A 27,240-nucleotide genomic window follows, 5' to 3' on the forward strand; every position below is an offset into this window, starting at 1 on the left:
TGGTAAAAGGCTTTAAAAATTCTTCCATCTTAATCTGCCACTTTTTAGGAAATTAAATCTTATGAGTTAGATGTAAAATGATTGTGATTGCTCAGACTAATGAGGAAATGTCCTGCTACATTTTGAACAAGCAGGAAGAAGCCATGATAGGAAGGGATTGCAATAACTTGAATTTTGTGACTACAAAACTCCGTGTTTCTTATAGATTTCAAGGTCAGAAGAGGCCATTGTGATCACCTTGTCCAGTGCGGCCCAAACGTTTTTCCTCTCTCTCACACACACATAAACCTGCACCTCCCAGTAATGGAATGTGTCTGCGCCCCCTTCCCTCCGGGACGGAGTTGTGGTCGGGCCAGAGGTGGAGCAGGGCTGGGTTGCGCTCACTCCCTGCCTTCCCCATGGGGGTTGGCCTGGCCCTCTCTGTGCTCCCTGTCTTTACTCTGCGCCTCACAGTTTGGGGACCACTAATCTAGTGTGGCCTGTACAGCACAGGACATAGAATGTCACAAAAATAATTCCTGAAGCATATCTTTTTAGAAAAACATCCAATCTTGATTTTAAAATTACCAGTGGTGGAGAATCACAATGAGCTATGGTAAATTGCTCCAGTGGTTAATTACTCTTGCCGTTAAAAAAATGCCTTATTTCCAGTCTGAATTTATCGAAGTTTCAAGTTCCAGCCATTGGATTATGTTGTATATTTCTCTGCTAGGTTGAAGAGCCCATTATTAAACACCTATTCCCAATGTAGATACTTACAGACTGTGCTCAAATCACTCCTTAACATTCCCTTTTTTAAAGCTCAATAAATTGAGCTCCCTGAGCCTGTCATTATAAGGGTTGTTTTATAATCCTTTAATCATTCTCATGGCTCTTCTCTGAGCTCTCTCCAGTTTATCAACATCCTTCTTGAATTGTGGACACCAGAACTGGACACAATATTCCAACAGCAGTTACACCAGTGCAAACTACAGAGATGAAACAATCTCTGCGTCTGTTCAAGGCTCCCCTGTTCATGCATCCAAGGATTGTGTTAGCCCTTTTGGCCACAGCTTCACATGTTCAGCTGATTAGCCACCATTTTCAGAGTCGCTGCTTCCCAGATAAGTTACAAGATGGGTGATTCTTAAGTATGGCCTACATTCTTTTTTCCCCTAGATGTATACATTTACATTAAAACACATATTGTTTACTTGCTCCTCAGGTGAGTCCAGTTTACTGAGTGATCCCAATCTGGCTGTCCGTGACCTGTCTCTTCATTATTTTCCATTTCCCCCAATATTTGTGTCACCTGAAAACTTCATCAGTGATTTCATGTTTCCTTCCAGGTCACTGTTAAATAGAATAGAGCCAAGAACTAAACCACTGCAGGACACCATTAGAAACACACCCACACAATGAAGTTTCCCTTTTTACGGTTACATTTTGGGACCTATCAGTTAGCCAGTTTTTAATCCATTTAGTGTGTGCTATGTTAATTTTGTACCAATATAGTTTTTTAATCAAAATGCCATCTAGTACTACATCAACACTATTATCTTTATCAACCAAACTTGTAATCTCATCAAAAGAAAATATGTGAATTTGACAGATCTGTTTTCCATAAACCACTAGGTATTCTCAGACGCTGCTTATGGGATCAGGCCTCTGCACGTGGCTTGGGCAGCTGAATGCTTATCTTTCACAGTTTGTAAATTGCTCTGGGGCTTAAGTGGGAGATAGGCATGTGGACAGCTAGACTGAGGCAGCAGTGTGCATCCCTGGAAGAAAAAGGCTTAGGCACAGGTGAGTTTAGACGTTTGCAGGACTAGGCCGCAGCTGAATGGGAGTTTTGTGGATTGGGTGGTTCCTAAAACAGGACTTAAGCATCTAAGTCCCTCTTAAAGCTCTAGCCTGGTCCCAAAACCAATGATCCAAGAGACCCCTTCCCCATCCCACACCAGAAAAGACTTCAACTTGAACATGAGGGAGCTGCCAGTAGGTACCTGTGTAGGACCTTCACTCCGGAATCCTCTCCCTACTCTTTGTTCTGCCAGGCAAGCTACAAAACCCATTTACTCAGGCATTTGCGGAGTTCCGGAGATACTTTTGGCAGCTTTTGTGGTACAGGCATATTATTAGGATGGAAGACCAACAAATTATGAAGCATTTTCTCCAAGGAATTCTGCTATACATCCAGCAATCACATGGTCACCAAAAGCTTCAGTTGTCTCTCCCAAAATGTTTACCATCTACCTAGATAAAATACAGGTGGAGGAGGGTAGAGAGGTAAGGCTTCTGGGCTTTCTGTTTAATGTTAAATTATTTTTCTTCCTTTTGATTCTGACCCTACTGTTCCTTTTTGCCAGATTGTTTGCACTAACCTTCACCCTCCTCCTCTGCGCTCTCTTTTGCACCATCTTCCCAAACCACAGACGCAGACTTTGATCTTCATGAAGTGTCAAAGTAAAACAAATTACGGTGATCTAGCCAAGAAACCACGGACATTCAGAAACCTGTGGAATAGGATAGATTACTGAGGAGTGCTGTATATCCAGTCCTTCAGTGATGACAAATAACTGTCCACTATTACTGACTGATTCTTATAGGTATGACTTGAACTGCTGGAAGGCAGACCTCAGCTACATCTACTAGTCAGCAGAGCAACAACTCATGGTCCATGCTATCAAAAGCATCTGAGAGGCTCAGCATGACCAAATTGGCCAACTGTTTGAAAAGGGCCTGAAAAATTTGACACCTACTAGCCTGAGACTTAAGCCTATTAACTAGGGTGGAAAATACCATTGCTGCTATGACCGCAGCAGTGTAAATGAAAAAAATAGATGTGTAGTGTACAGTAGTAACTCACTTAACGTCATCCTGGTTAACGTTATGTTGCTGATCAATTAGAGAACACGCTTGTTTAAAGTTGCGCAGTGCTCCCTTATAACATTGTTTGGCAGCCACCTGCTTTGTACACTGCTTGCAGGAAGAGCAGCCCATTGGAGCTAGCTGGTGGTGGCTTGGAACCAGGGTGGGCCGACAGCTTTCCTGTCAGCTCCCCTAAGTTCCCTGTGTGGCAGCTGCCCAGCAGGTTATCAGTTGCCAGGCGCTTCAGCTGTCTCTCCCCCCACTGCTGTGTGCTGCTTCTGCTCTCTGCCTTGGAGCTGCTCCTGGGAGCCTCCTGCTTCCTGTGCGGCGGGGGGGAAGAGGGATGCTAAAGTCAGGTGCCCCTGCCCTCTCTTCCTGTACTTTATCTCCATAGAGCGAGGTGGGGAGACATGACAGGGCTCAGGACAGAGGGAGCTTGCTGTCAGCAGCTGCTGTGTCAACTTGCTGATCTACTTAAAAAGGCAGTGTACTTAGAGTGGGGTCAGCGTACTTAAAGAGTCAATACACCTCTCTCTCACACACACACACACACGCACGTGCAGTGCATGTCTCTGTCTCTCTCTGCCACGATGTGTCTCCTCCCTCTATTCGTGCTGCCTTGTAGAGCGTGAGGCTACATTAACAACAATGTGTTAACCCTTGAGGGCTCAGCCGAGTGCTAGTTCATCATTTAGCAGGAAGACTTTCCCTGGGAAATACCTACCCTCTTCCACCCCTCCGACTCCTCCACCTTAACCAAGCTTCACAATCATCATTGCTGTGTAGAGTATTAAACTTATGCTGTGTATATGTCTATATATGGAATATATAGTCTTTTGTCTGGTGAAAAAAAATTCCCTGGAAGCTAACACCCTCTATTTACCTTAATTTTTATGGGGAAATTGGATTCGCTTAACATCGTTTCCCTTAAAGTAGCATTTTTCAGGAACGTAACAACGTTAAGCGAGGAGTTACTGTATTGAATTGTAACATTGTCAGTCAGCTTTCAGTTAAATTACTTAAAATGTAACTTTTTACATCTATCTAGTTATACTTCATTTCTAGGCTTGGAAAGATTAGATTTTTATTGGTAAATGTTAGTAAACATCAATTTCACAATACACACACATTGACAAAAATATTTTGATCAGTAATAATTGAAACTTATGGTTAGGCAAAGTATGAAAAATGCTGCTTGAGAATTTATTATAAATTGATTTAAGATTATTTACTCTATGTATTTTGACATGTGATGTTGACAGTTTGTGTGTTAAATGTTATAAAGCTTTAATTTTTTAATTTCACTGTCCACTGTCATTAAATAATTGTCTGATCTCTCCCATAATTTCTTGCAGCTGTGAAAATTTAAATAAATAGCATAAAAATAAACATCAATGTTATCCATTGCAATGATAAAAAATAAAAAATTGAATTCTGCTAAACCTATTTATTTCTCTTCCTGGCCTTGGTTCACTTTTTCTTCTTATAGAGCATTGTCTCTCAGCCTTTCCAGATTACTTCTTTCAGGAATCTAATTTGTCTTACAAACCCCCAAGCTACACTTAACTTAAAAACTATTTACAAAATCAGATATTAAAAAAAAAAAAGTATCACAGCACACTATTACTGAAAAATTGCTTACTTTCTCATTTTTACCATATAATTATAAAATAAATCCATTGCAATATAAATATTGTACTTGCATTTCAGTATACAGTATAAACAAGTACTCTATATGAAATTTTAGTTTGTACTGACTTTGCTGGTGCTTTTTATGTAGCCTGTTGTAAAACTAGGCAAATGTCAAGATGAATGGATGTACCCCCTGGAAGATCTCTGTGTACCCCCAGGGGTACATGTACCGTTGGTTGAGTACCACTGTTACAGAGGATCAATATTTCTTTTCCTGTGTTGTATTTAGTGTCTGTTTCCTCTCTTCCTGCTCTTTCATCTACACTTTATATATCATTCTCTACCTCTTCCCTTATAATTTTGTGTGTGTGTATAAAAACAGATTATTCCATACAAAAATCTACATTAAAAGAACATTGTGTTAAGGTTGCAAAGTCAAGTAGTCAGAAATTGGGGAATTCCTGTACAACCTTAAGTCTGCTCCTTTGTGCATATGCACTAGGAAGCAGTCTTTAATTACATAATCAATTCCATAGGACCCCCTTTGCTTATTTGGTGCCTCAGCTGGATGGTGAAAGAGAGAGTTTTATAATAAATGAGGCACAAGAGGCTACAGAAAGAGAGAGAGAATTGTCTTGTGGTGAAGGCATTGCATTGGGACCTGTGATCTGGGTTATAGCCCTGACTTTGCCACAAATTTCCCATGTGATGCTGGTCTAATGATTTGCCCAACAGTTTTAGAAATGTCTGTTAGTTGGGTGTCCCTCATTTTTTGGGTGTCCAGCTGAGATGCCTGAAAATCATAGCTGCCCACAGAGTACTGAGTAGCCTCTATGAAAACTTGGTAAGATTGATCTGCTTTCACTCTGCTGCAGCTTGGTAAAACTGAGCAGCACTAGAGGCACAGGAACTGTATCTCTGCAAACTTAGGAAGGCAAAAGTATATCACTTAATCTTCTAGACATTAGTTGACGTAACTGTCACAACTTTAAAGCTGAGAGATTTTATTTTTTAAAATGAAAATTTAGATTCTGCAAAAGATCATGCCCTTGCATCAAAGCTCTCTGCTCTCCACAGGTGATTGGCTTTCTCAGGCCATGAGTATGAAAACAGTTATTTGCAATTAATTATAACCATTAAACTCTGCAATGCATTATATGTAGTAGTAAGTTAACCTAGGCATGACCATTTGAAAAGAAAACGTGCAACAGTAACTATGACTACATCTACACTGCAAAAAAACAAACCAAACCAAAAATGCCCCAAAAAACAACCCTGGAGCAGTGAGTCTCGGAGCCTGGGTCAACTGACTGTTGGCTCACTCTATGACAGTGTAGATCAAGGGTAGGCCACCTATGGCACACGAGCTGATTTTCAGTGGCACTCACCCTGCCTGGGTCCTGGCCACTGGTCCGGGGGGCTCTGCATTTTAATTTTAAATTAAGCTTCTTAAACTTTTAAAAAATCTTATTTAGTTTACATACAATAATAGTTTAGTTATATATATTAGACTTGTAGACAGAGACCTTCTGAAAACATTAAAATGTATTACTGGCACGCGAAACCTTAAATTAGAGTGAATAAATGAAGACTCGGCACACCACTTCTGAAAGGTTGCCAACTGTCTGGTGTAGGTGTTCCTGCTCAGGCTCTGAAATCCCATGCGGTGGATGGGTCTCAGTGCTCAGGCTCCAACCTAAATGGGAACATCTACACTGCTAATTTTAGCCCGTAGCATGAGCTTGGAATCAGTTGACCCAGTCTCTGAGATTTGCTGCTGTGGGTTTTTTATTTTGTTTTGCAGTGTAGATTTATCCTATGTTAGAGGATTTTTCTTATCAGGTAATTTGTTTGACAAATATTCATCAAACTTTGTTTGTTTTTTTACTTAAGATGGCAGCATGTATGCAGGGATGCACTCTGCAAAAAATGGTGGTGATTACATTTATAAATTACACTTCACCAACAAGAACACCAAAGCAATATGAATTGGTCACCCACTGGTGAATCCAGATATCTCAGGGATGGATTATAGCTCTGTTGTTCTTTTCAAGAAAACATGATATAACAGTGTTTAGGAGGGAAGTGAAGAAAATAGCCAAGTGAAAATACAGAGAGAATTTTAGGTAGATAGAATGTTACTTTATTGGCCAGGTTCTTTTCAAAATTCTTGTGAAATGGTCAAGGTCTTGATTATTCCTTCTGATTTGAATGAGGTCATCTTCAGCTGCGCATTTTTAGTTTGTGAATGTCTTTTTTTATACTAACAAAATATATGCATCCATCCACCCTAAGATAAAGAAATTGTTATATGTAGAGAATGGATTGTGAGCTCTTTAGGGCAAAGACCATCTTTCTGTTGTGGGTTTTATATAGCTTTTACCACAATGAGGTCCTAGGACTCCTAGGAAATATAATAATAATTAATATTTATATTAATGGCTAAGAGGGTGTCATCTATGAAGGCTGCAGGAAATGATGGGTCTTCTTCTTTACAGGCTCTCACAGTCAGCAGTGTGTGTGTGTGTGTGTGTGTGTGTGTGTGTGTGTGTGTGTGTGTGTGTGTGTGTGTGTGTGTGTGTGTGTGTGTGTGGTTTCCTGAAATACTACTGAATGCTATCTGAAGAAGCCTCGACACTGAAGCTTTTCAAGTGTCTTCTCCAGGTTTTTCAAACTGTAGTTAATTTAAAATTAAAAAAGCTTCTAAATTAACCAAGTTAGTGGATAATGAAAAACTTTTACAGTATAATATTACTTTGCACTTAAGTAATGTGGACTGTAAACTTTCCAGGGCAGGGGCTGTTGTCTTGTCTGTACAACACTGTGGAGTCCTGAGTCTTGATTATCGTTCATTCAGGGATCTCAAGGTGCTTAACATTAAGCCTCTTAGTAATCTTGTATGGTAGGTAAGTAGTAACGTATCCATTTTAGAGGTGGGACATAGAAGTTGTGGCTTGCTCAAGATCACATTGTGAGTTAGTGACAGAATTAGAGGGAGAACCTAAAGTTCTAGACCTTGATATAATCACTACACAATCCTTCTTCCCAATGTGTTTTGATGTTAACCCACTCACCTTTGGATTTTGCTGTGTCTGTTTCCTTGAGCCATACTCAGTCTTGACCACATTAGACAAATTAGTACCTATATTACAGCAAGTGCCAGCTACAGTACAGCTTCACTAATAATAGGAAGACCAAAGCTGTAGTATAGACAGGACTTACGCATTTTTATTTTTATTTTTTGCCACCATGTCATGAAAACCTGCTCTGCATGAGCTTTTGTTAATATGCTGGTTAATCATAGTATCATAGGACTGGAAGGGACCTTGAGAGGTCATCTGGTTCAGTCCCCTGCACTCATGGCAGGACTAAGTATTATCCAGTGTCTGAACCTCATTTATACTAGCAACTTAGCACTGGTGTAGCTGCACTGTTGTTGGTTGTCATACTATTGGAACTAATTTTATGTTATTTTAATGTAGATGCACCCTCTGAGGATGCATCTACACTGAGAACTTTTGGAAATTCTCCCGCCTCTTTGGTCTGGCACTGCTAGATGATATGGGAGTGAAAATGCTTGTACTTGTCTAAAATTGTGTTTTCAACATTTCTACTACCAAAGCTAGGCAAATAAAGTGGGGAAAAAATGCTAGTGTAGACAGAAGTCTTTCCCCAGTGCAGATTGTCCAAGATATCCCTGGCTTGGCTCTGGTCAGGCCAGATGGAGATAATGTGCCAATATCCTCTTCTCCTTTATGATGATTCATAAGATGCATCTATATAGTGTTTTTTGATAAATTCTTCCACTATTCCTCTAGCACTGGTGCAGTTCCATTAGTGTTAGCAACAGAAGGAGCGCTAGTGACAAGTTGCTGACATTTTAGTCAGAGCAGCTCTGAGTAATGCAGTAGAGAAAATATTGGTGGCCCATCTACAATAGCACTCTTGCTATTGCTAGTGCCTGGGAAGTGCACTGGTGTTAGAGCAACAGTAGGAGAATTTGAGAGAAACCTCAGTGTTGTAGACAAGGTTATAAGATTTGGAGCTTCATTAGATTAAAACAGATGTAAAACCTCAGCAGCAGTTTGCTTGCTGGACCCTTGAAAATGTTTCTCAAATGTACCTGTTCCTCATGGAGATATAGTAAAGGGTCGAATATGAAGCTTTTGGTTTATATGTTTTTGAGCTATTGTTGACTGAAAAGTCTTAAAACCTTTTCAAAACTCTTTCATCCACTTGTTTAATACAAGTGGTTGAACAGATTTCCTCCATGGAAAACTAGAGCCCTACAAGAGGACTTTTTAGAGAGGTGAATGAGTGGGAATAGTGGTTTGGTTTATTTTTTTTTTAATTGAACTCTGCAAGCAACCTTAACTATATGTAAGAATATATGTTTTTCTATTTATTCAGATATCCTTATTTTGTCTCCGCTGATTAAATAGCTTTTTGTTGTAAGCCTAAAGTTTGTGTTTCGTTTTATAACAACTATCCCTTCCTCAAGTTCTTCTGAAAACAGTCCTTCCAGTTGAGATTTCTCATATGCGCTCTCTAAAGTAGAGATTTAGGAGATTTCTTTTTGCAAGATGTTGAGGTTAATTGGAAAAAGATGTCTTAGAAACATCAGAATTTGGGACAATGTAGTCTTTCGATGTTGAATAAGATTTCTTAAGTTTTTGGTACGTTCTGTCTGCAACAACTTGGATTAAAAACTTCAGATTTATTTTACTCATTTCTCATCCTCAATGAGAACTAATGTAGGTAGCTTAAAGTTTCATATGAAATAAACTGTTGGAAAAACAATATCTGGCTCTAGCAGAACTTGTAAGTTTTGGTTAAATCTTTAGATCAGCACTGACAACTGAACTTTTTATGTTTTTAAAAAATAGGTTTCATAACAATAGTCTTGAAGTAACCAGAATGCTAGAATTAAAAGTTTGTCACAATGTTTTTTCCTAAAAATAGCAGGTTATTAATATCTTGCCTCAGCTGCCTGAAGTCCTATCTCCTTGGCTGCTGGCATCTTCAAGCTTGCACCCATATCTCTTGCCATAAAGGACAAGTGGTGAATGTATTCTCTTCAGATTCCTGATCTTAGAATCGATGACTCCCCCTGCAGCCCTGTTAGGAGAAAATCTATGCCTCGGCCAGCTCCTGTGCCTTTCCTGCTTCTCCTCACTCCTCTGGGAGTGGAGTGGATGTGACTGTGCTTCTTTAGCAGCAGAATTTGCAAAATCTTCAGTCCTATTCTTTCTCTCATCACTCCCCTCCCCTTCCAAGACCCCCATGCACTGTCCACCTTTGACAGTGGCACTTGTTACATCAAAGTCAAAAAAGAGAGAGAAAAGAGGTCACAGAATCTTTTGATTTCTGTGAACTCCAAGACAATTTTCCTTCTCTGCCTATCATGCAAGACAAAATAGGCTGAGGATTTAGAATACACTGTTATGTATGGATTTGAATGGTAGGTGTGTTGCTGCCACAAATCACATCATATCATGGAAGCACAGGAAGGAGGCTGGGCTCCAACTTCCTTAAAAGGAGAGGGCATAAGCACTGGTCTTGGCATTGTCAGGGCACAGTAAAAGGATATTGAGAGGCTTGCTGGGGATTAAAAGAAGGCAGAGTGAGTGGGGACACATGGGACTGTGGGTGGGATTTGGAGGCTTAGAGGGATGAGTCTTGAAGCCTGCCCTCAGCCAATTGTAATCCAAGGAAGGAAATGGCATACCTTATGCATCCAACCTTATCCATTCCATTGGTTTCACTCTTTCAATGACAGAAGGTAAGCAGCTCCTCCACATTCACACCACAGCAGATATAACTATTGGGTGCCAGAGTGCATGACACAACTTCTTTCCCTTGGTCATGCATATTCTGTGGAATTTAAAAGCTCCACCAGCTGAACTAGTTGGGTTGCAGGAATTTCTTTAGGTTTTATTTTCACTATAATAAAGCTTTCACAAGTCTGTGTTTCAAAATAATGTCTAAAACATAGGAAATCCTGTAACAAAGCTCCGTTAAAATAGAATGAACACATCTGTCCCCTGTCTGTGTTCATAATGTTGTTGGTCTGCTTTGGTGACAGATATTTTGCTACCTGTCATCCTCGTAGAAACAACCCAGCTGTAAGAATACGAACAAGAGTCTCTTCTGGCTTTGCGCATAATCAGAGTTCCAATTTCAGAGTTTCCTGTGCACAACTCCGTTGTTTTCAAATTTTATGCTCAGTTATCTTTGTGCAAATCCCAATTGAAGGCAGATATAATGGAGGGCAGCATGTGGCATGCCAGAATTACTAGCAATGATGTATAAACCATAAAGATACAGTGAATAGGCTGGAGGAAAAATATTTTACTTGTGGAGAAAATTTGACCTGGAATTGTTAGAACACCACAAATTTGGAATTCCATAATGCCTTATTTTTTAACAAAGTCACTTTGAGTAGAATGAAATTTCATGGTTAGAAATATATACCAGTTAAATGTCCATAAAATGTTATTTCAAAAAGCAATTGTTCAAAAGCTAAGAAATTTGGAGCCAAGGTTTTGCAAACTATGTAGGAACGTAAAATTGCCATACCAAATCAGACATGCAGTCTGCCTAGTCCAGTATTTTATATCCAACCATTGCCAGTAGTAAGTACCAAATGCTTTGGAGGAAGATCCAAGAAACAACCTACCCGGTAATTGTGGAATGACCAGTTTATAGAAATTTCTAGCCCCTCTGAGGTTTGCTTATGCCCTGAATCATGGGAGTTATCCCTCCTATTTTTTTAATCATCTCTAACGTATCTGTGGTTGTTCTCATCCATATGAATATCTAACTTTTAAAAATCCTTCTAAGCACATGGCCTCAGTGATATATTGTAGCAGTGAATTTCACAAGTTATTTTTTACACCATGTATAATTTCCTTCTCTATTTTAAATTGGTGGTTTTTCGGTATAATTGAATGTCATCTTGTACTGAGAGGTGGTGGAAAGTGGCACCCATTTTAATTTCTCTACACTATTTATTATTCTCTCATGTGTCTCATACGTTTTGAGAGAAGAAAAACAATCCTACTGTTTTCTTTTGTCATATGGAAGTTTTTCCATACTTCTAAACATTTTCATTGTGTCTCTAAGCTCCCACTATTTCAGCTATGGTTTGGGTTTTTTTGATTGAGTGACCAGAACTAAATATAGTATTTCAGAAGAGGGCATACCATTGATTTACATAATATTATAATCATGTCAGTGTTACTTTCCAGACTATTCCTTATGCAGCCGAATATTTGTCTTGCTTTTTGATTATGCAGCATGCAGAGCGGAGATTTTCACTGAGCTTTCTACACTGAAGTGGAAGTCCTCTTTTTGACCAGTTAATTTAAAATGCAGTGGTTCTTAACCTTTACTGCAGCCTGCACCCCCTTGGTTCTCAAAAAATATGTTTTTGCACCCTTATCAAAAATCAAAATATGTTCTCGCACCCCTTAAACCTAGATATATTTTTTGTTTGTGTATTACAGTAATCATAAAAAAAATGTTAATAAATACGTAAGTTTGATGAAACAAAATAGTTGTACTTCTGTGCCCATGCTTAATTTGTGTTTTCGATGATTTACCTTCTAAAAAAATCTGGCATGTCTCGCATCCCCAGAAAGGGGATTTTGCACCCCAGGGTTAAGAACCACTGCTGTATTGTGTTTCTTTCTGTGTGTACTACCTTGTATTTTTCAACACTGAATTGAAGCTGCCACTGTGCTGGCCACTCACACAGCTTTGTTAGGCCCCTCTGAAGGTCCCCCCCTAGTTTTCTCTAGTTTTGACTAGCCTAAGTAAATGTCATCTGCCTCCCTATTCACCTCTTTTTCCAGTTGAGTGATACTCAATTTATATCAAAGAACCACATCCTTGTACAGATCCATGGAGCATCCTGCTCTTAATCTTTTGCTATATTATTTACCATTTATTCCCACTATGTTTTGTCTCTTGGTTTTTTTCTCATCTGTGCTGGTACTTTATCTCTCACTCCATGACTGCTTAATTTTTCTAATAGCTTCTTTTGAGAAACTTTGCATAAGGATTTTTGTAAATCCAAATAAATTGTTAGGCACTTCATTCTCCATTATCTTGTGGACATAGAGAATTTTAATGTAGCAAAAAGGCCTGATTGTTTTCTCTAGAGAAACGGTCCCTTATGATACCTGGCAACTCTAGGTATTTTATAATTATATTTTAAATTACAATTTCAAACAATTTTCGTGGTACTTGAAGTATTGCTCAATGGTTGTAGGTCCCTCCTGATGTCTTTTAAGCTTCCAACATTTGCTACCTTTTGACACATCAGATTTCATTCTTAAATCCTTTCAGTACGTTCAGGTCCTTGTCACTTGCTGCTGTTTAGTTTATGAATTTTGTATAAATTCCTCCTCTTTTTCTAAAATGTCAGTTTCTGACTGTCACTCATCTTTATTACCTGAAAGGAGTAGGTCTAATAAAGGGATCTCCCCAACATTCCTTTGGTTAAAAACTAATCATTTTGCTTCTATTAAATGTTCTTATCCTTCCTTTAATTGCTCGTTTTACTCCTTCTCTCTCACAGGCTTCCTGCTTCTAATATATTTAAAGACTTTTTTTGTCTTTATTTGCTCTTCAGATTCCCACTTTTCTCTCCTAATTTCCATTTTATATTTTACCTGCCATAATTTGCTCCTGTCTATTGGCCTCTATGGGAGTGAATTTGCATTTTATAAAAGATGTCAGTTTAGCTTAACTCTGACTCTATATAAATATCTGTGCTATCTATCCAGTCCTTCTCCCCAAATTACTATTCACTTATTTCCAAGACAAACCCTCTCCTCATGTTCTGTACATACAGATTTCAGACTTATCTCATATTGGCAACAGACCTTTCCCAAGCCACCTGAACATATATTTAAAAACACACTAGAATCTCTCCTTTCGTTTCTGTATTGCATATGAATACCTTCTTCCGTGTGCCATTACATTGTGCTAGAGAACTTCACTGCGCTATAATAAGTAGAAACTCTACTGTATCTACCTCCTTCACCCATTCCATAGATCTTTAAGACCCCAGACTCCATAATGGATGGAAGTTATGCTTGTTCGCAAAACTACAGTGCTGAATTTCCTGGCTTTCAAGCATTTTTTAAAAATAACTACAATGTTTTGATGATGATTTAAATAGAGTCGCTGATGTAAATATGTATCAATCTTAAATGTGTTTTGTTTGGGAATATATGTTTATTGTACATCGCTACTTGCTTATAGCTCACTGATCTTTTACAGTGCATCTGTGGATTTGTTCAGGAGTACTTGTCTACCCAGACAATAATGTTGCTTCTCTTGTCCTTGTAAAATGTCATCTTTGGATATTCAGACAGTGCCTCACATAAGTAATTTTTTTTGTCACTGCTTGACAGTATTGAGGTACAGATCGGGAGGGTCCTACTGTGTTTTCCAAAGAACTACCAAAGCAGGTTACCCTTACCTCCTATAATAATGCTCTTTCCCCCACTATACCCAGTTTCAAACAGTGGATCACAGGTTTCTTTTTTGGGTATCAGTCAGTTGATTTTATCTGTCATCTCTGACTAAGGTGTTTGCAAGCCTACATCAAGTATTGCAGCGTGGCTAGCTTACTTCACATGGTGTGTAAGTTTGCTAAATGTGCATGTATTGATGTTTATATAGAGAGCCCTGCAAATCTGCAGATACCCGCTTTATATCTGCACATGTGGATATCCATGAGCCATTTTTGCAGATCACAGATCTGATGCAGATACAAATTCTGTATCCATGCAGGGCTCTGGTTATATATAATAAATTTATGTATGGTTTTATATAAACGTGAAATATTCTGCTGCCAGTGCGGGAAATTCTAGCTAAGGGAGGTAACTGAATGGTGATTGTTTCACTGATGATGATTAGATGTAGTGTTTGAGTGCTCTGATTTTCTTGCTAATAAATAGTTTAAAATACACACTGGAATTGTGGAGAAGAATATAAGATAATTAAACAAAAAACTTCCTTATTGTCTCTTGAATCTTCTATCCTGAGAGCCAGAGGAAATGCCTACCTTATCACTGGAACAGCATTTGTTTGAAGGCTAGCTTAGGCTTTTTCTTCCGCTGGCTACAGTATGTGGCGGTATGCATATGGGCAGGTCTTTTTTTTTAATACAAAAGTTTTTTTTTCACAAAATGTACTTTGTTTTTAGAGTACCCTCCATTCCCGGATCACAAAGTCCTTTAAAAATGTTAATTAATCCTAAAGATGTTGTGAGGTAGATAAGTATTTTTACTCCCAGTTTACATATAGGGAAGCTAAAGTAGAAAGGTGAAGTGCTTGGGCAAGGCTACACAGGAAGTCCATGACAGAGCCAAGTCTCCTAACTACTGCTCTTTTGCTTTAGTCATTAAACCATCCTTCCTCTCTCGGAAGCTCTTATTTTGTTATGCACACAGGCATTCTGGAAATTGTGCTGTAGAATGATACCACAATAAGAGGAATGAAGGTGTGCATTCATTGTTTAGAATCTAGATGGTCTGTTCTGGACCAGTCACTGAAATAAAGTGGCTACATTAAGTTGTGGTATGTGGAAAAAGGACACGTTAAGGTGACATGCACTTTGCTTCACCAATTTCTGACCTGCAATGCTTGCCTTTGCAGATGGAACATGAGGATTTTGTAATGGAAGGGCATGGCAAGACTCCACCTCCTGGTGAAGAAAACAAACAGTGAGTCTCACGTTTATTTAAAAAGGGCCTTACCATAGTAAATGGTGGGAATCACTCTTGTTTAAACGTGCTGGAAGCATTGGTTGTTCTTGGGGTGCTCGCCCTTCGTTTCTTAAATACCTATATTTCATAGTAGCTAGTAACTGAAAAGTCAGTGTGCTGATTTGCCTTACTTTCTGAAACACAAAATTCTGCTTTGTGTATTGTGCAGTGGGTTAATCAGAATTTGTAGTTAAAGGATTAATGGCATTAGGAAGCTAGAGCTGAGAAAGTGAACTTACTTTACCAATGGAAATATGTATATGAAGCTTTACATGTTCCTTGTCTTATAAAACCCCTGAAATGCAACAAAAGAAGAATTTGCCCATTGTCAACCCTTGGTGTGCATCTGGTAGATTGGTGCTCCCTGAAATGTGAACGTTACATTAAAATAAATTTCCAAAAAGAAACTGGAATTGTAAATGAAATGTCCTTTACAGGATGGACCATTTAGATGCTGGCCTTTTATAGTTTGAGGAAAGAGGAAATGTAATCCAAAAAAGAAATTGACTCATTTCTATTAAGAAAGTGCATGGAGAAAATATGTCTCTAAGTACTTTTTGGTGGAAATCTAGAAACCTTTCTTTGGTTGGGGGAGGGGGAAGACTTCTGCTAATGGTACTATAATGGTGGATGTCCTACGTATATCCTAGATAATTCCTTTGCTCGAGCCAGTGCCAACATTATGGTGATTGTCCTGTTCTTGACTTATCTCTTTATAGAGGTCAGGAAGATCTTGGATCTTTGGCAGAGCCAGACCATAGAAACTTTTTTTTACATACAATTCCAGTGTCACTTCGTCATTTAAAGGAGGAGAATGATCTTACTGACCCCAAAATACTGCCTTTAAGCTAATGCATGGAACTGTGTTGTTTCATTGGTTCTGGTGTTATGCCTTTAGTAGGCTAGCAACAGTCTGCTGCCTCTGTGGCTGAAGTTGTTTCTTTGATCGATAACTAAGAGGAACTCAGGGAGGTTCTAGTACTGAGCAGATGCATTCTTTTCTATTGTGGAAATGAGCCAAGCTTTTCCAAATAATTGTTGCCATTTCTTTCTGTTCATACTAGTATCAATAAATTGAAGAAGAGTTGCAAACGTGTGGTGATTGAAACATGCGGAAAATTTTTGAAATGAAGCAGATAATGTAAAAACGTGGAAGTTAACTTCCTGCTTTAATAAAATTTCTCAGAGACTTAATGATGAAACTAAGTATTATTGCAGAGAATAACATGGAGGGGTATTATATTGGCCTCATTGAAATAATGTGCTCTGCCTTTTGTTGCTGCATTTGTTTACTGTGAATAAAATTTGAAAATTCTTTCCCAGCTGACCTGATTTCTAGCTGCAGCTTTTCAGGTGACTTACAACACTATATTCTGCCTTTCCAGAACTATTTTGACTGGAGTGAATATTCAAAACTGGGAGTGGGCAGAGTTCCTCACCAAATTATTTGTATTACCGTCCAGTGGTGTCCAAGGGTTCCAATCAGGATCAAGGACCCTTTGTGCTAGATGTTGTACAAATACAGGGTAAAATGCCAGAGCTTTCCCTAAAGAACTAAGTCCTAATTAGGTTACTAATAAAATTTGTACAAGTATAAAACTACAGTTTTGATACCTCCACTAAAATACAAGAATAGTCACATTATTCAGCTGTACTATAAACACAGTACTTAGTTGAGGACATTGCTTTTTGCTTGATTAGTCATCTGGATTTCCTTTTACCCAGAATATAAATTTTTCGTCTACCTAAGTGAATATACTGTAGGTTACAGTGTTTTTTTTTGTTTTTTTTTTTAAAGTTTGGCTCTTGTTGCTTATGCTTCATTGACCTGGCAACTGGAAATAAAAACTGATGATAGTCGCAAGACAATTTGTGGTTCCAATAACTTTTATTCTTATAGTGGTTCAAAAAATGTCTCAGTTTCAACTATGTCGACATCTTCAATGAATATTTTATTCTATAACCACTTCTTTGGAGCTATTAGTACTTGGATGAGGCATAGGAAGACTTTACTATTGTCCTCCCCGTTAATTATCAAATGAAATTGAGGCTAGTTATTGAAGAGAAGTAGATTGCATTTTGGTGTATAAGGGACTCAAATGTGGATATGTAATAGGTAAAAAGGGTTTGTTAGTGGATAAAGGGAGAATGGGAATGGAAACATGCACTTATTTAGAGACTTATCAAAAGGTGTAGTACTTGCATGGGATTGGTTAACTTGTGAAGTTTCCTTCATTAGAGATTACTGTGTACATAATGGTATACATTAGCAGGCTTTTGTAACTGTCAGTTGGCCTGAAGACTTTTTATTTCCGTAGTGGGGTTGAATCTCACAGTTTATTTTATCAGGGGACAGAAACACCTTCACTAGAGTCCCTTGCAGGAGGCTCTAGTATTAAAAGAACACTGTCAAGATTGTTGAAGCATAGGACTGACCTACCTTGGTCTGTGATTCCATCTGGAAGGGTCCTGATTTCATTAACTGAACCGTCTGTCTCTGTCTATCTCTCTCAAAAATAAAAATATTTTTTTTCTAACCAATCTATGCTGCCTCTGGAAATTTTAGAAAACAAATGATAATGTTATGCAGAGGTTTTGTTACTGTTAGGAAATAGGCTGTGATAGTACTTGTTGCCGATGTGTTTTTGAAATATCGAACAAGATAAAAAAGACTGAACCCATTATTATACAGTTACTGCATTAAAGAAAAGCTGTAATGGAAGGTGTATAATAAATAAGTACATTGAAAAGGCTGTTACAATTCTGACGGGGTGTCAGGGTATTTGCTTGTTAAACTGTTTGACCTTGGTTATTGAATATAAATAAAATGTGCTTCTCTTAGAAATCTGCCACTAGCAGTTCAGACAATAGACGTGATTGATATTAATTGAAATAATTTTTTAAAGAGAAAAAACTAGGACTTCTGAAGTCATTGGCTTAAGTGAAATATTTGGTTATTGAGCTCAGTACTAGCCTCTATAATTGCAAACTGACCCCTGCAGGTGGTGGTGATCGATGATCTTTATTGCTCATGTATTGACGTCCATTAGTAAGAAGCTGAGCTCAATTTGTGAGCTCAAGGAATAGGGAAGAGACTTGTGTTCTTCAATAAATGTTTATTTGTAATTCAAATCTGCTGATCACTTCCACTGCTATTTCTCATCTCTTTTATTCCCCCCTCCCTCCCCCCACACACTCTGTAGTGTCAGGCATTTGCCGTCTCCCTGCTGGTTGGTGGCAGAGCAAAGATTGTCAGCTAGTCTGGGGCCAGGGCTGCCTGTCTGTGGAGAATGCCAGAATTCTCTGCCTCCATTCCTGGGCAGGTTGTAGACCAGGAGTCATCTCTTTTTGTAGTGGAGACTTTTTGGATAGGACTAAAAAAAATCTGAATTTGACTAGGGCTCTCAAGTGGTTAAAAAAATGAATTGCGCAATTAATTAGAATACTATTTAAATATGTTTGGATGTTTTCTACATTTCAAATATTAATTTCAATTACAACACAGAATACAAAGTGTACAGAGATCCCTTTATATTTATTTTTTATTACAAATAAATATTTTGCACTGTAAAAAACAAAATAAATACTCCTTTTCAATTCACCTAATACAAGTACTGTAGTGCAATCTCTTTATCATGAAAGTTGAACTTACAGATGTAGAATTATGTACAAAAAAACCCTGCATTCAAAAATAAAACAACGTCAAACTTTAGAGCCTACAAGTCCACTCAGTCCTACTTCTTGTTCAGCCAATCGCTCAAAGAAGTTTGTTTACATTTGCAGGCGATAATGCTGCCCACTTCTTGTTTACAATGTCACCTGAAAATGAGAACAAATGTTTGCATGGCACTGTTGTAGCCAGCGTTGCAAGATATTTACATGCCAGATGTGCTAAAGATTCGTATGTCCCAGATGCTTCAACTACCATTCCAGAGGACATATCCATGTTGATGATAGGTTCTGCTCAATAACGAGCCAAAGCAGTGCCGACTAATTGATGCATGTTCATTTTCATCATCTGACTCAAGATGCCTCCAGCAGAAGGTTGATTTTCTTTTTTGGTGGTTCGGGTTCTGTAGTTTCTGCATTGGAGTGTTACTTAAGACTTCTGAAAGCATTCTCACACCTCCTCCCTCTCAGATTTTGGAAGGCACTTCAGATTCTTATATCTTGGGTCAAGTGTTGTAACTGTCTTCAGAAATTTCACATTCATATCTTCTTTGCATTTTGTCAGTTTTGTAGTTAAAATGTTCTTAAAGTGAACAACGTGCTGGGGCATCGTCTGAAACTGCTATAACATGAAATGTATGGCAGAATGCGGATAAAGCAGAGCAGGAACATACAGTTCTCCCCCAAGGAGTTCAGTCACATTTAATTAACGCTTTATTTTTTTAACGAGTATCATCAGCCTGGAAGGCATGTCCTCTGGAACGATGGCCGAAGCATGAAGAGGCATATGAATCTTCAGCGCATCTGGCATGTAAATATCATGCAATGCCAGCTACGACAGTGCCATGCGAACACCTGTTCTCACTTTCAGGTGACATTGTAAACAAGCATGCAGCATTATCTCCTGCAAATGTAAAGAAACTTGTTTGTCTAAGTGATTGGCTGAACAGGAAGTAGGACTGAGTGGACTTCTAGGGTCTAAAATTTTACATTGTTTTGTTTTGGAGTGCAGTTATGTAACAAAAATAACTACATTTGTATAAAGTGAGCACTGTACGCTTTGTATTCCGTGTTGTAATTGAAATCAATATATTTGAAAATGTGGAAAAACATCCGAAATATTTAAGAAATTTCAATTGGTATTCTATTGTTTAACAGTGCAGTTAATTGTGATCAAATTTTTTGAGCTAATCTTGTGAGTTAACTGCGATTGACAGCCCTAAATTCGACTGATTGGAGACCTCTAAAACTAAATGTAGGAGGGAAGGTGCTTTCTTTTTTTGACCAGGAGTTTCTGAGCTAATTTCTGCTCAGACCCTCTGCTGGACTGTGGAATAGGGTAGGGTCTGATTATTGCCAGAACAGAGCTGTTTTTCCCCTTTTTTTTAATCTTGGCTCATGGCTGATAAGGAAGAGAAAAAGGAGCCACAAATGTCCTCCAAGTCTTGCTTTTTATCCAGTGGCAGTTTGGACAAAGTATCCTAGCAGCAGATAGGAGCATGCAGACATACCAAAGGGCAACCTGAAGGTGCTAGAGCAGGCCAGGTCCCCTTGTAGCCTTCCAGACATGGGACCTAACTCCTGTGGCTGGTGTGATGACTTAGACAGGGAATTGGGCCACCGAGGGCCTCCAGCCCAGGGGGAATGCAAGAGACGGTTTAAGCAGATCCCATAATGGCACCTCAGCCTTCCAAGGGAGCAGCAGCAGCCACCACTGCAGCTATGCAGCAGCCTTGTCCCACTCTTAGCCAATGAACAGTTTATTTCAGAGGGTGAGCAACCATCCTCCCCCACTAGTAGGTCCATGGGGACCATCATCCCCTCAGCCTCAGGGGTGCCCTCTGAAATAATGAAGTGGCTCTACTTCAGTCTGGTCAGACAGGTTTGCTCCATGCTTGTTGAGCCTTTTCTGACAAAGGAAGCAGAAAAAATTCTCCTTTGCTTCCCAAAACTCTGTCATCCTGGAGGAAATTCAATGGCATGCTTCTGAAGGGCTCTCCACCTCAGAAACAAGTTTGAGACATGACATTGCTCCAGCCTCATGTGTCGTTCCCTCCCTTCTTCCCCCCCCCCCCCGCCCAAAACAGAGTCAAAGTCTAAAGGAGACCTCAAAAGAGGAACTAGCAGCTAACACTAAAGATCTATTTAAAAATAAAAAAGCCTGCAGAATAAAAGTGCTATGCAGTTCAGACTCTGGCCCAGGGTCTGCCCTGCCAAGTGAGGACAAAAGTGCTCCAGGGACTGTGGCATTCAGAAAAAAGACATTCAAAGAAGAGTCTCTTCTTCTTTCTCTTTTAATTCCTTCCCAGTAAGAAACACTAAGGGCCATAATGCTAAAAAATGGAAGAGATCAAAGAGTGAGGGGGCAAACTTCTTCCTCCTTATCTAGTTCAGTCTCCTTGGAGAAAAGGGACTTATCTGTTTCAGATTGTGTGGAACTACAGAAGGATTTACAAGAGAGGGTCTGCCTCCCCCCACCTCAAGATATATGATTATATGTTCTGGAAGGTGCTAACTCACTGGAAATACTCCTTGAGACACTCCAGGATCCACCAGCTCAGGAAAGCTTCTCAGAAGTATTTTCCAGGTAAAACAAAGAAAGAACTATGTTTCACTACACCCATTGTTTGAAGAGGTAATCAAGGCTGAGTGGGAGTTCCCTAGTAAAGGCAAGCATCTCAAAGGACAAATCCAGAGGTTCAGGTCCTTAGCACAGATAAAAAAGATTTGATCACTCTGCCAAAGATAGATGCAGCAGTTGTTGCCTTGGTTAAAGACACACTGATTCATTCCAGAGGAGAGGCTTTTGCCAAAAAAAGCCAACATACAAAAAACTGATCCATTTCTAAGAACTTTGAGGCATCTGCCAAGTACTCAGGGGGCAAACTGTTTGTTGAGGACAAGGACAAAGCAATAGCAGAAGAAGGTGAATAGATAGTCTCTTCTGTCTTATCAACTTAAGAAAAACTATAGACCTTTCTTTTTGCTACACTTCATCTTTTCATGGTATCAGCCCACAAGAAATCCACAAAAACTTCAGATCTGGAAGAGGTAGATTGGGAAACTTCAGAGCTCTTCTAGAATACCCCCAAACCATCTATCTGAGTTAGTGTCCCATGTCTGAGCAGACCTCTTATCTAAGGGAAGGGGGAGTTTCAGAAATTTGCCCACTTATGGTTGACATCTGTCTCATACAAATGGGTACTAGAGATGGTTCTATAGGCTTATGCCATCAGAATAACCAAATCCCACAGAAACAAGTTATAGTCTCCCACAGGTCGAAGAACCTATCAAAAACCAAAAAGTAAACAAAGTGCTCAAACTCCTTCTTTTCATTGTAGCTGTAGAGCTGGTACCAACTAGACAGATTTTGTGGAGCATACTTGATAGTCTTTGTGGTTCCAAAGAAGAATGGGGACATAAGCGCCATTTTAGATTGCAAGTTTCTCAACTAATGCACAGGGGCTTTGAGGTTCTGGATGGAAATCCGAATGTCTGTCATCATGGCATTATCATTCCTGGTTTTCATGACGTCATTATACTTCAAGGAGACCTATCTTCACATGCCAGTCTAGGAGAGCCACTGAAAATGTCTGTGCTTATTATGACAGGAAGTATTTGCAGTACAGAGCTCTCTCCTTTAGACTTGCTACAGCCTCCAAACTTGGAAAGATTCTGGTGGTCTTAGTGGTTGATCTGAGAGAGAAGAGGGATATACACTTACCCCTACTTAGGACAGGAACCTGATCAGGAAATGGTCTAGCAGATGGTGTGTTAGGATCTAGAGGATATTGTAACGTTCCTACAGGATCATGGGTTTCTGGCAAACATAGAGAAGAGTCACCTCCCAGCTGTCTCGGCAACTAGTACGTTTAGGAGTAATCCTAGACATCAAGAAGGACAAGATGTTCGTATTAGAGGAGAAATAAGAGAAGCTCCTCTCATTAATTCACCAAATATCTGGTAATCAGACATCCCTAAAAATCCTGACACAATTGCTCAGCAGGCTAGTTTCATGTGTGGACACTTTACAATGGGCCAGATTTTGTATGAGGATGCTCCAAAAACTCCCCTTGACATATTGGGGAAAATTGTAACACATCAGGATAGAAGAATCACTTTTCCACAGTTACTCACTTCCTCCCTCAAGTGGTGGACTTGTCTTTTGAGATTTCAACAGGTGTATCTTATGTTAGAGCTGCTTAGACTCATGGTCGCTGCCAGTGCCGGTCTTCATGAGTGAGGTGCATATTCCATCTCTAGAGTAACCTGGGACATGTTTCAGTTTGCAGAAGAGAAATGGAAATGACTAAATATAAGTGCCACCAGACTAGCCCGCCTCTATTTTCAACAGTCAGTCAAAATCTTACTCATCCCCAGAGACATCACAATAGCATACATCAGCCAACAAAATCTTCCTTCCTCCACAAGGAAGTGATTAATTTCTGATTTGATCAGAGTATTATATCCTCTCTCTGAAAGCTATTCACATAAAGGGGAGGGAGAACACAGTAGAGAACTGGCTCAGCAGGACGGTATTGGACACAGGGAAATAGTCTGAATCTTTCTGTGTTTCAGGAGATGTTGGGAAAAGTTCACAGTTCCAGTCATAGATCTCTTTGCTTCAAGGGAAAATCAAAAGAGAGTGAGTTTCTTCACAAGGAGCCAAGATCCCAAAGTGGAAGCAGTTGATGTGTGTGCGCTCCCTCTCATAGTGGGCCACATGGCTGGTTTTGTCTTTCCCCATACCTCTACTGGCAAGGCCAGAAAAAAATCTTAGGTAAATGGGTCACAATCATCCCCACTTGCCCTATACTGATCCCACAGACTATAGTTCATCAACATAGTGAGGATACAGATGCAAACCTCCTCTGAAATTACCAGCCTGGGAAGGAATTCTGATCCAGGGGACTGATTTGCCACTCAAACCCAGATCTGCTAAAACTAACAGTGTGGAAACTAAAAGGGGAGAACTGAGGTCTTTGGGATATTGTGAGTTATGGTTACTCATGTGACATGATGAAAAGCTTCTGCTAGCAAGATATATGGGATAACTTGAATAAATTCCAGTTTTGGTGCTAAGAAGGGCACGTTAATACCAAAAAAGCTAATGTGAAGGATGTCTTAGAGTTCCTTCAGGATTGGCTAGCCAAGGGTCTAAAGCCTAGGACTTTGGGGAAACCAGTTGCTTCCATATCAAGTATCTTGAATCATAAGATACCAAAGACGATTTTTAGTCATCACATCAGATTCCTTAAAGTAGCAACCGCTATTAGTCTTCCCATAGTGCACATGTTCCCTTTTTGGATCTTGAATTTGATGCTAGGAGTCTTAACAAAATAACCATTTGAACTGCTACACTCCATTTTGGTCTACTTTAACTCTCAAAGTGGCTTTCTTAGTGGCAGTTACCTCAGATAAGAGGGTATTGGAACTTGAAGCATTGTTTATGGAGCCTCATCTGTGTATTTTCTGTAAGGACAAAGTGATTATTCAGAGAGACCCATTTATTCCAGACATACATATTGTTTTTCACAGATCGCAAGAAGTGGCTTTACCTTTTGCCCTAATCCAGAGTATCCTGAGTAGACTGAATGGCATAAATTGGGTGCCAAGGGAGCACTTAAAATCTGTCTCGATATCACAGAGCCTTATTGAAAAAACACAGCTCTTTCCATCTTGTATCTCACTTCAGTTAAAGGGAAGAAGGCTTCTATATCCTCCTTTGCAAGATGGATCAAGGCATGTATTTGCTAAAACCTATAGATTATCTACGAAGAAATCTGTAAGACATATAGGTGAATATCAGTGCATACATTCACAAAGCACTACAAGATTGGTGTCCTTTCCTCCTCAGATTTGGTCTTCAGGGGAAGGATACTTCAGAATGTGCTGTCCCAACAGTAATCATGGTGTCAGTTCCCATGAACATAGTTTGAATCCTCCTCTCGTTCTAGGAGTGAGTACTACTTTGCACTCCCCCAGTACAGACTATCACATGACAGCGGGTGAGAGGGGAAAATTTCCTTCTAACCTGTGAATTTTCTTTAGTACCTTTTGATGTCCAACATTCTGGCTCACCTGGAGAGGATTCGCAAGTCTCAATCCAAATGGTTGGTTCTCTCCTCTCTCTTCATAGATTCTAAGGTAAAATGCACATTTGTATAAAGGGATATTTGTCTGTTCCCTAAGGGTCTGATACACAAGGTTCATTTGTTAGTTAGGTGACTTACATGTTTGTTTATTATTTTTCAGTTTGGAAGCATCGTTCTGTGGTTCTCCACAGAAGGGCTGTCCTGGCCCCTTGCTGACTGTTGATCTATGCTCTGCCTACAACCAGCAGGGATATGGGGAGTGCTCCACAGTACAGACTGTTGGACATGCATAGGCATGAAAAGAAGTTTTCCCATTCTCTACATTCTTTCAACAATAAAAAAAAATCAATATTTACTATTACAGTAACTTTATTTGTTAAAATATTTATTAAACTGAGAGACTGCTCTGTACAGAATTGTTGATAGCGCAAGTTAATGCATGCCTTTTGATCTCACTAGTTAAGGAGGGTTATGCCCTGGCTATTGAATGGAAGTGAGCCTGAGGAAGACTCAGCTTTTGTTGACTATGTAGGGGGTTTTCTTTCCTCAGTATGAACCAATGTCTCAGTGCAATATTTGTTTGGGAGAATTATGCTTCTGGCAATGCTTTTATTATTATTATTATTTTTTTTTATAGAGGAGACTTGAAACAGAGGTCCTGATCATGTGTATTCATTAAAAAAAACCCTTGGGAGCTTTTTATGAAGTTTAGAATTTTAATCCCTGTATCCTGGACAAATTCCAGGTTCCATAATTACTAACCTAAAATTCTCATTGTTTTGATTGGACAAAATATTCTTCACTTCCTGTCTTAAACTGTTCAGTAGTTTTTCTGGGTTCTATACAATAGCTGCTATGTTTCATCCCAGAGGTGGCTGCATTTCATTGCTTGGAGGAAAAGATTAGTATATGAATAGTTTATGAAGTGCTTTAGGATCATTTTGAATGAAATTGTGTTTTGCCAATTTCTAATATATTCTCGGGCCCCAGTAATAGCTGCTATCTTTACAGAAGTTTAAAATACAGAAGGAAAACTGTTGATGAATTCTCCTTTTTTAGTCTTGCTATACACTGAAGGTAGCTTGGCTTTGATTGCCTGCTAAAAAGAGTGAATTTCAAAGGTGTGGGGGATTTCAGCTGGAAGAGCCCTACTTCTGGACATATAGCCTGGGATTTTTAAAGAAGCCTAAGAGAGTTAAGAGCCCAAATCCCATTGAAATTCAGTGGGAGTTGGATGTCTGATTCTCAAGTGTCTTCAAAAATTCCAGCTGTACTGTGCTCAAATTTAAGGTCATGACTGATCTTTTCTGCCTTGGCAGGGCATAAAATAATAGCCTCTCAGATAAATGTCCCTGACTTTAAGGCTCCAAGATTATCTCCAACTTTGGTAATTGCACTTGGAAGCACCTGTGGAGACCTGAGCATAAATGGTGTTCAAGCCAGCCCGTCGTGCTGAGGAAGCATTCGTCTCTATTCTGTACTGTCTGGAGCTTCTGGGTTGACTTCAGGGGCATAGTAATAGTCAGCCTTCAAAAGTATGGAAGATCACAAAGTCAACATAAAGGAGGAATGGCCACATTCTCTCTTAGTCAGCTGTAAATTGTGAAAAAGCATTATAAGCCACCAATTCTCCCTGTGAATTCATGAGCAACAATTCAGGATCACAAGGCAATAATTGGGTATATCCCTTCAGTAGATGAAAACATAGCCTTCTCTCTTATGGGCTCCTGTTGCTCTGTAATTCATTATGACTTGGATCTTCATCCTCATCTTCCAAGCATAGAGGGTCCTCTTGTCTTTTTTCTCTCTCCTAACTTCATGATGTCATGCCTGCAGGCGGAGTACTGGTTGTATCTCTAATTCCCCAATCTCTTGGAGAAAAAGGTAATTCCCTTAAGTTTTTCCTTTTTCTCTCCAGGAAGGAACTGTTTCCAGAGATTTTGTTTCTCCCTCCCTGTCTGCAGCAGTGTAGCAGGAAAGTCTTGGAATTCTAGGGGCAGTGCATCATTAGGACCTGGCATTTTGGAAACTACAAGCCAGTGGTCACTAGCTGCATTTCTTTCCTGGCTGGGGTGAAATATGGTGTTGAAGAGCAGATAAATCAGGGGGGCAGGAAGAGCACAAGGCTTGAGGCCCTCTCACTGCCACAGTAGCCAGGTATTTTTTCTCCAGCTGTTGCAAGGATGACTTTAGTTCCTAAGTTCAGTCCG

The 27,240-nt window shown here is 39.4% G+C and overlaps 1 protein-coding gene across 10 annotated transcripts in view; it reads left to right on the plus strand.

Moving 5' to 3' along the window:
* The window catches only part of TNRC6B (trinucleotide repeat containing adaptor 6B), a 258,765-nt gene that overhangs the window by 52,984 nt on the left and 178,541 nt on the right, over positions 1-27,240 (plus strand). For 5 of the 10 annotated variants that reach the window (XM_030546754.1, XM_030546797.1, XM_030546808.1 and 2 more), the window contains exon 1: positions 15,109-15,224. The exons of 1 other annotated variant lie outside the window; for it this stretch is intronic. In XM_030546754.1, coding sequence (XP_030402614.1) covers positions 15,109-15,224 — 116 coding nt within the window. Of the gene's footprint in view, positions 1-15,108; positions 15,225-27,240 lie in introns of those variants that run through there. 4 more of the 10 variants (XM_030546761.1, XM_030546819.1, XM_030546830.1 and 1 more) reach the window with 1 other exon arrangement.

This window comes from Gopherus evgoodei, chromosome 1, assembly GCF_007399415.2.
Source record: "Gopherus evgoodei ecotype Sinaloan lineage chromosome 1, rGopEvg1_v1.p, whole genome shotgun sequence".
In the NCBI taxonomy this organism is placed as follows: Eukaryota; Metazoa; Chordata; order Testudines; family Testudinidae; genus Gopherus; species Gopherus evgoodei.